Source organism: Wasmannia auropunctata, unplaced genomic scaffold (assembly GCF_000956235.1).
Source record: "Wasmannia auropunctata unplaced genomic scaffold, wasmannia.A_1.0 LD336001.1, whole genome shotgun sequence".
NCBI classification, from domain to species: domain Eukaryota; kingdom Metazoa; phylum Arthropoda; class Insecta; order Hymenoptera; family Formicidae; genus Wasmannia; species Wasmannia auropunctata.
Genome location: NW_012026889.1, coordinates 1,143,279 through 1,152,114, shown reverse-complemented (window position 1 = coordinate 1,152,114; position 8,836 = coordinate 1,143,279). Strand labels below are relative to the sequence as shown.

General features: G+C 48.6%; 1 protein-coding gene and 1 long non-coding RNA gene across 2 annotated transcripts; one reads left to right on the top strand and one right to left on the bottom strand.

Annotated features, from left to right (window-relative positions):
• Positions 1-2,279: 2,279 nt before the first annotated feature.
• LOC105453245 lies at positions 2,280-4,386 on the bottom strand. The gene is made up of 2 exons (XR_974841.1): positions 4,005-4,386; positions 2,280-3,768 (listed from the first exon to the last, which is right to left on the bottom strand). It is a non-coding gene; the product is annotated as an uncharacterized LOC105453245 (long non-coding RNA).
• Positions 4,387-4,559: 173 nt separating this feature from the next.
• LOC105453246 (conserved oligomeric Golgi complex subunit 7) lies at positions 4,560-8,735 on the top strand. Its single transcript, XM_011695035.1, has 11 exons — positions 4,560-4,688; positions 4,935-5,024; positions 5,737-5,922; positions 5,999-6,130; positions 6,227-6,410; positions 6,525-6,718; positions 6,791-7,282; positions 7,373-7,493; positions 7,574-7,747; positions 7,828-8,286; positions 8,379-8,735. Exons 1-11 carry the CDS (start codon positions 4,686-4,688, stop codon positions 8,549-8,551), a joined length of 2,208 nt encoding a protein of 735 aa, XP_011693337.1. The 5' UTR covers positions 4,560-4,685; the 3' UTR covers positions 8,552-8,735.
• The last annotated feature ends 101 nt before the right edge of the window (positions 8,736-8,836 follow it).

The window sequence follows — 8,836 nt, the reverse complement described above, 5'->3', positions numbered from 1 at the left end:
CAGAATGTGTGACACAGTATTGCCCCGAAAAAAAAAGAGAAATTAGAGGCCGATACCAAAGTTTGTAGAACGTATCGTGTAATTTACGTGTGACGTAAAGGGAAAATTATAATAGCGAATATCACAGCGATTTATCAGTGGCTTGTAATCGCAACGAAAATCGCCCTGCAATCGGCAACGCTGCTGCGTTCCTCCGCGCGTAGGAAAGGGGGAAAAGAAAAAGAAAAACGATGGAACAAGAGATCGATTTCCTGTGCCGCAACACAGAGAGCCGAGCGTACATCACCAAGTCGCCAAGTCGAGTGGCGTTTTGCGCGCGCGACGCATAAAAAAAAATATATATATATTATATATATGTATAAAAAAAAAGGAGAAATATAGACGGGAGAACAAGAGATCGATTTCCTGTGCTGCACAGTCACCGTCGAGTTGCGTTCAGGAGCCTGTTTTAATATTAAACGTCGCGATAAATGTGCCGGCAAATTTGCCGGGGTTATTTTCTTTCGCGTGTGAGAGATCGGGGATTGAAACCGGAATAATTTCGTCGAGATCATGTCCCGATGCTAGAGGCGAAAAATCACTTTTTTTCGCATCGAGAATTGAACTTATCGTGGTTGCGCCGATTCTCGGAATTCGCACGGTGCAATAACCGAGCAGTGCCGATTGTGTGAAAAAAAATTTCGCTCGCGATAGTGATATCCCGAAACGCTAAAGATGTATTAGTTATCGTGTAAGTTATATAAGGTACGTGGTAGCCTCGAAGGATCGAAACCGGTCTGATTTCGACGAGTTCGTACTTGGATGCTACGAATAGCGCGAGGATGATCCTTGCGGATCAGTTTATATCGTCGCTTCGATTCTTTGTGTCTTTTCCAAAACTATATAGGAACTGCAGGAAGACTACGGGTCTAACCAATCCTTCGTCTTTCTCCCAGTTCCAGATCTGAAATAAACTCCCGAGAGCGATCGTATAAATTTTGCGACGGCGGGAACGACGACGGTGTTCCCCTTTTCTCTCGCGCATTTCTTTTTTTTACGACACCGAAGACTCTTTGAACTCACCGAAACTGCACCGGGGATTTCGATCGTCGACCGGCCGATATACTAGAGATCCAGATCTCTCGCGATTTCGCGGGGAAAAGCCAGAGCCCGTCATCGCGCATTGGCACCTACTTGCAATTCTCAGATGCTGCCGCTGCTGCTGCTCGAACAGAGTGCTGGGAGGACAGTGCTTGCGAGAGAGGCGAAAAACAAGTAGAAGTAGTAGAAGAGGATGAAGAAGAAGAAAAAGAAGAAGAAATAGAGAAGAATCGGCGTTACCTGCACGCTAAACTCACCAGGGGCCCCTGCCGCTCGTGGGGAATCGGCCTGTGGTCCCGACCGGAAGCGTCCGGAAGTCGCGGTTGGTACCGTGGAGAACACTCAGCCAATCCCGCGCCACCTCCTTTAGCGAGCGGGGGCTTGGGATTGGCTGCTATTCAGCCTCAAGGCCGCTGCTGATGCTTCTCCTTCTGCCCTTCTCCCAACAGGCCCCGTGTGTGCGTTGTGCGCTACATGGCCGCGCGCGGGGCCCAGCGGAGAACAGCGATCGGGGTGGCGACTCCGCGATTCCGCCGCTCTGGAAAAATGCTAGCGCTTCGATCGGATTGTCGAATGGCGCGGCGGCGAAGAAGCGGCGGAATTGCCGGGTCTCTCACAACCCGATGGAAACGGAGGAAACGGCCGCGCGACTCCGCCGTGCGTGTGCGGATATCCAGCGCATAGACAGTGTCCCGAGAGGTTCATCTCGGGACTCCTCTGAATGTTCAGTCAACATCCGCCGTTGTCTATCGCGAGAATCGAAAGTAATGTGATTATCACAAATACTGCATAGCATGCATTACGTCTTTGAAGTATCTTGTTGACTCGTTAGATGAACTTAAAATCCTTGTGTTTCTTTTCTTTTGATATTTTTTCATTTGATACGCGGTATCGATGAAAGATCTGGACATTCAGAACTGCAATGTTCGCTGGATACGAATGTGCCGCACGGGATATTCAAGGAACATTTAGGAATGTCCATTGATTATCCTACAGCCGCACGGGATAGACGGCAGTCTCGCAACGGGAAGGGAGGAGAAGGGTCTGCCATTCTTACAGGCAATCTTTTTTTTCCACGAGTCCTTATCATCTATCATCCGCGTTTTGATTTACGTGTCGACGATAATGATCAGGGATGGCAAGCCAATCGTTAATCTACGATGCCAGATTGGAGTGCAGGTTGAAAAAAAAAGATCTTATAATTTTGTCGCAATGTGTCGAATCGGTATATTGATGCATAATAATAGGCCAGATTCACTTCTACCTCGATTCCGAGGAGCTCGCATAATTTTGCAAAAGGCGTCGTTTAACAATGCGTAAAGTGGGATCTCTGCATGGGTGCGTCGGATGCACCTCGAAGTGCGTGGCACGAAGCGGCGTGTTGCGTGAGACGACCGTGGTGAAATTGAATTCCGATTTGCCGATGTATTTCACGGGGAGAAAAGAGCTCACGAGAAATTTTATTTCGCTTATTACTGCGTAGCGTTATATATATCTGCGAAAGCGCTATACGCAGTGGAAGTCGAAGGAAATTGAACGAGCGTCGCCATGCAACTACGCCTTCGCGTCCGAGCCCCGAGTTAATTGATCGGGTCAGTCGTTAAATTTAGCGTATGAAACGATACAAGTATGTGACGCGGTTATACGGGATGCTCCGGAAATCGCGGACTTCCTTCGGGCTCCTTCCCGCTCGAAATCTATCGGTCACCGTTCTCGTTCGATTAACGATTTCGTTAAATTCTGATTTTATTTCGTAATTCTATATATTATCGTATAAGTAGGATCTGTCTTAATAGATATCTTACTCTACCGATTTCAATCCGCGATGAAGCTAACGATTCAATGATCGCCGACCCTCAAATCCGACTTTACAACTACCGACTCCTATATACGATTGTTAATTTTCCGCGCACGTTAGCCTGATAATGACGGATGCCTCGAAACCGACCGCAACAACCGTCTCGCTTCTTAGCCACTAAGGAAGCGCGCGTCTTCGGGTACACCCCGTATAAGTGCATGTAACGTACGGCAATTGGCCATGTGTGCGCACGATTCACGGACTGTCGACGACGGTCGGCCCTCCTTGTAAAACGGAAGGGCGAGGGGGGCTGGCGACGGTAGTGGTAGTGGCGGCGATGGTGGTGGTGGTGTGCCAGCCAGCCAGCGAGCTGCTGCTCCCTGGGTTCCTCGTCCGACGACGACGGGAAGGAAGGCGGCGGCGGCGGCGGCAGTCGCGTAGTTCTCTCCCTTCCTTACTTGGGCCGCGTGCGGGGGTGATTTTCGGGGAGACGAAATTCCAGCTTCCAACTGTTGCGCAAATAACGTGGCGCAAACGCAGCCTCGAAGGCGTGGCGATCGACAAAGGGCTCGGAAACGGCCGATAACGCGCCGCTTTCCATTCCCCCTCACCCCTCTCTCACTCAATCTCTCTATCTCACCGTCTGTCTCCCCCAATCTCTTTTTTTCGCCGCCTCGTTACGCACCACCTGCGGAGTAGGAAGCAGCCTCGCCGCAAGAACAAACGAGTAACGCGTCTTGCTCCAGTCGGGAACGCGGGACTCCCGATCGCGCGAAAAGGGGGAGGAAGAGGAGGGCGGTGACGTCGACGACGATGATGACGACGGCAGCGGCGGCGGTGGTGGCCGCGTCTAACGAGGTGGCCGCCTTCTCGTTGTGCACGAGCGTGTTCTGAAATTCGAGACAGACAAGTCGTCTTTATCATGATTGCTGCTATAAGAGGGACGTCGCTCGCTTCATCGCCTCATCGCTCACTCCCTTTTTCTCTCTCGCTCTCTCACCGTCTCTCGCGCGACATACATACGGCGGCTCTATCATCTCTCCATTCTCTCTCCACTTCCTCCCTCTCTGTCTCGCTCTCTCATACACACATACATGTACATTCTCTCTCTCTCTCTTTCGCTTACTATCGAGACTGCCCGACGGCCCCGACGCACTTTTCCGTGACGCACCGCGCACGATAAAACGGACGCCCGCCCTGCCGGACGTGCGCTTAGCCTAGAAACCGTCCCGCGCCGAGGCGATCAACCTCTTCGTTCTCCTCCACCTCGTCGTCCTCGTCGTCATCGTCGTCCGTCCGTGGCACGATGCACCGCGCGATCGATCCGTCTCGCGTCAAATCTATATATCGCCTCTTTCCCTTTCCCTCTTCACACGCACGCACCGCACGCACGCACGCACGCACGTCGGAGTTCCGCGATCCGTTTATTAGCGCGAACCGTCCTCGGCGAATTATTCGCGGCGAGGATCTCGCGACGCCAAACAAACGCGGCGGCGAATAGGGCGATCGCGGTGGCGAGGAGCAGCGAGGCCGCGCTTGATGCGTGACGGGCGGACTCTTCGTGTGCCGCGCGCCACTCAACGCGCGGGTACCACGTTGACGACGACGACGACGGCGGCGGTGGCGGTGGCGACGGACGATAACGACGCGAGCGATCGAACGGGGAGCGCGAGAGAGATAGAGACCGACCTCTCTGTTGTTGGCGCGGTACACGTCGCCGGAGGCGGTGTCAAGGGTTCACCTCCTCGAAACGCGCACGACTGTCGACGGAACGGAACGCCGCGACCGCGGCGACTCTCTTCTCGCCATGGTAAGCGAGCGCGGCGTCGGTTCGGTGCCTTTTCCCTTTTTTTTTTTCTTTCCTTTTTCTTTCCCCGACTCGCGCTCGGCAGTGACGTACGAACTTACGGTTTGCTGTCCGCGCTATTTTTCCCGCGTGACCCGGGGATTTTATTACACGGCCGCGTGAATTCGCGAATCTCACGAGAGATCCGCGGTAGAGCGAGGCGAGAGGCTCTCTACAGGCTCGTTCCTAACCTCAAAATGGCCGTTTCAGGACGTCGCCGCGTTCTCCGAGGACAGCTTCGACGTGAAGGAGTGGATCAACCGGACGTTCAAGTCCGCCGAGGCGCAGGAGAACAAGGACGTAAGTCGTACGGGCCACCGCGTCTCCGCCTCCGCCGTCAGATTCCTGTCCCCTGCCGGCCCGTCGGATCCCAAATTGCGCTCGTCGTCGCGACGCCCGTCGGCCGCCGAACTGCAGCCGCTGCTGGGCGGCCGTCCGCCGCCCGCGGCGGCGGCAGTCAGTGACCCCGATCGGCTTTTTTTCAAAGGCGATCCCTTTTTTCGCACCATTGCCAAAATTTTCAGCTCCCCCTCCCGCCCCTCCGCCCCGGAGAACGATATTTTTACAGGCTCTCGCGTATATCACGCCGAAAATTTTCTGTCGAAACACCATTGGATCATGTACCGACGGGCAATAAACTTTCCTGCCTATTCCGCGATACACACTTTTTTTTTGCGTTTTTAGAATGAATTTAGAACAATTTTTTTCACGCAAATATAATCGTCACAAAAATGTTGTCATTGAATGATATAACGTTATCTTTGGTAATGTGAATGTTTAATACAATTGTAAATTAAATATTAAGGCAGTTCAATTTATTCATGAAATAATGAGAAGATAGCAACACCAATTATATTTAAGAAATAATAAAAAGTATTTAAAAAAGAATACTTTTGATGCCGTATTTCTTGTGTTATTAATTATATGACGGGAATTTTATTTGATGGTTTTATAAAAGTACCAGAGACTGTCTTTGAAAAATGTATGTGCTACGACTGAGTTTACTTTGCAGGCTTTTGTCTCATCATTAGTGATGAAGTTGCAATTATACGTGCAACAAGTTAACGGTGCCTTGGAGGAGACCAGTCAATCGGTTCTCTCTAGCTTACCCAGAATTTTAAGAGACACTCAACTCCTGCAGCAAGAAACCTTAGCGCTGAGAGAAAAGATGGTCGCTGTCAAGCAAGAGATTGCAAAGGTTGGTACACCTAATTTCTTTAAATATTTATCTTGGTGCGTTGCGATAACTTTAGAGAGCAAACATTGAAACGCAGATCGAGAAGGATACAGCCTCCTCCATGGCGATGCTGGAGAAGATTGATAGGATAAAAACGGAATTGCAAACTGCTAAGCAAGGATTGCACGAGGCCGACAATTGGACGGTATTAGCGAACGACGTGGAAGAGGTATATGAAAGCTCTCCAATCGGTTTCTTCACGTATTTCGATATTAATATGCAATAATTGTGGAATTCAATTATATTGTTTCCCTTGATAAAATAGGTATTCGAGTCGGGCGATATAGAAGCGATATCTAATAAACTGTTCAGCATGCAGAAATCTCTGGCTATGCTCGCGAACGTTGTCGATTACGAGGATAAAAAGCTGCAATTGGAAGGCTTGAAAAATCGCCTGGAGGCGATAGCCAGCCCGCGACTGGTTCATGCTTTCACCGCTGCCAATTTAGGTAAAACTCGCCGAGTCGGAATAAATATATCATATACGCGACGTCGTTTCGCCATTATAGAATATGATAACCAGATAAGAAGAATATGATAACCAGTGTCGTATTTGTGTTTAGAGCAATCTAAAACTTACGTGGATATCTTTGGCAAGATGGAACGTCTGCCTCAGCTTCTCAAGTACTATCACAACTGCTTGAAGGTCTCTTTGGGCCAAGAGTGGAGACGCACTATTGAGTTAGCACAAGATGAAAACGTTACCTACTGGCTACGTGTATATTATGACAAACTGTTATCCTCCTGGCACGAACAGGTACACATAATCGTCGAGATCAAAATATTATTGCTGCTTTGCAAATGTTTTCTATAACGGTTGATGTTAAAGGTGAAATGGTGCCATCAAGTCTTTCCCAATACTTCGGTAGACATTCATATCGAGGTTTACGCTGACCTTTTAAGGAGCCTCGATCCCGGTATTCCGGAATGTATAGAGGCGGTACTGAAACAACATTCCAACGCCGTGCAATTGTCCATTCTACTCGAATTGAAACAGATGACAAGGCACTTTGCTGTAAATCTCAGCGGTGCCGTCGAAACGTCGCTTCGCGGAAAGTTGCACAACGAAAAGTTACTGTCGCTAGCGCAAGCCGTGTATGCGCCTTACGTTCCCTACGTCGCGAAATACAGCACGTACGAAACCGCGCAGTTGGAACAGCACCTGCAGTTTTTGGATCGCTCGCACGACGATCTAAGCGATACTATCAACTCCCTTTCTCTCAGTATTTCGCGGATTATGGGCTACGCCGGTGAAGCCAATAAGCGGTGTAAGCTTTTTACAGAAGGCTGTGGATATCCCGGTTTACTGCGATCGTTAAACGTACGTTTATGCTCTTAAAGATTTTTTGCTTGTGTCAGCGCGACGGTTGTAAAATGTATTTCTTATTAAATCGACGATTTTATCTTGTAGATTTATTTCAACAAGTATCTCGAGAAATATCAGCAAGGCTTAAGACAACTCGAGAGAAAAAAGGTGAAACACGAAGACTGGAACTTGTTCCAAATGTGTCTTACGCTCATGCAAAATATAGGTGATTTTCAGCAATCAATTAATTTCTTGTGTGAGACGTAGACGCGCGAGATCGTTAATTTTAATCGCATTGCTGTACAGGTGATCTCTTGCATCAAGTGCAACAATTCGAAAAGTCGCTCGTGATCGACATAACGGAAGCTAATAACAAATTACAAAACACAAACGGCAGCGTTTTCTGTCAATACAAAAAGTTACTGTTAACTTCGTCAGGCTGCGCCGATCTGGAAAATCTTGTTGCATCTTTCCAAAGAGGTGCGTGTGTACGCGCGTAACAATAATCAGTGTAAATATTATGGAAAGAAGATTATCTAATTTTTCTATTTCTCTTACAGAGGACAAGACAATTCTCGATTCGATTATAAAGTCTATTCAAAAACTCTGCACTGATTTACACCACACCACGTACGAAGTTATCTTTGCGCCGATATTCTCTCAACTGTTGCTGGTGCAAAAGGCACCGGCTTGGTCATTGGAGACCAGCAAAATGTCCAATCTAAGTTCAGATTTACCCGATTACAGTTTCGCCCCTCAGGAGTACATCACGCAGGTCGGACAGTACTTGATGACGTTGCCGCAGCACTTGGAACCGTTTCTGCTGAGGGACAATCCGAGTCTGACGCAAGCGTTGAAAGCAGCCGATCCGCAATACGTTCAAGGCTCGAGCGAATCTGGATTCACCGGTATACTATTGGACATTATCGCCCGGGGAACGTGTCAAATGTTTCAGGATCAAACCTTGGGCATCTGCCAATTGAACTCCGTAGCTTGCAAACAGCTCGCGACCGATATTGGTAAGCCTCTCTCTCGCTCGTATCTATAATTTTGCAGGGATTTTTCTGAAGTAGTTATGAAGAGAGATACGAATGAAAGTTACATTACGTAGATTATCTGGGCAACGTACTGGAGGAGCTCGGTCTGTGCTTATCGGAGAATCTTCAACACATGTCCTTACTGCTGAGATTGCCGGCCGAGGATTATCAGAACGGCAGTTCCGGATGCAACGCACGTGTCGTGGCCGCGGTCAGACAAATGCGCAACATTACGTCTTCCGGCTGACACCGTCCGCGACAAACCGATGTCGCAACATGAGAAACTCGCGTTTTCCATTCCGTATTTTGCAGCAAAGCTAAGTGAAGTTTCGCGCGACACATTTGTTGACGACATATTCCCGATTATTTTATAATTGTAAAAAATAAACTCTTTATAGTACTGTAATATACATACGAACGTATTCTTGTTATATATGTTTCGTCTCGTCATTTAACACACACCTTACATTTATTGCAAGATCTATATTTTTACGAACAAAAAAAAAAGGAGATTGTGTTTAAAAGATTCGAG

Excerpts from the sequence above, each read along its gene's own strand:
- LOC105453246 (XM_011695035.1), top strand. Across the intron at positions 7,283-7,372 it reads GTTTACTGCGATCGTTAAAC|ATTTATTTCAACAAGTATCT; the intron begins GTACGTTTATGC and ends TTTATCTTGTAG. Across the intron at positions 8,287-8,378 it reads ACAGCTCGCGACCGATATTG|ATTATCTGGGCAACGTACTG; the intron begins GTAAGCCTCTCT and ends TACATTACGTAG.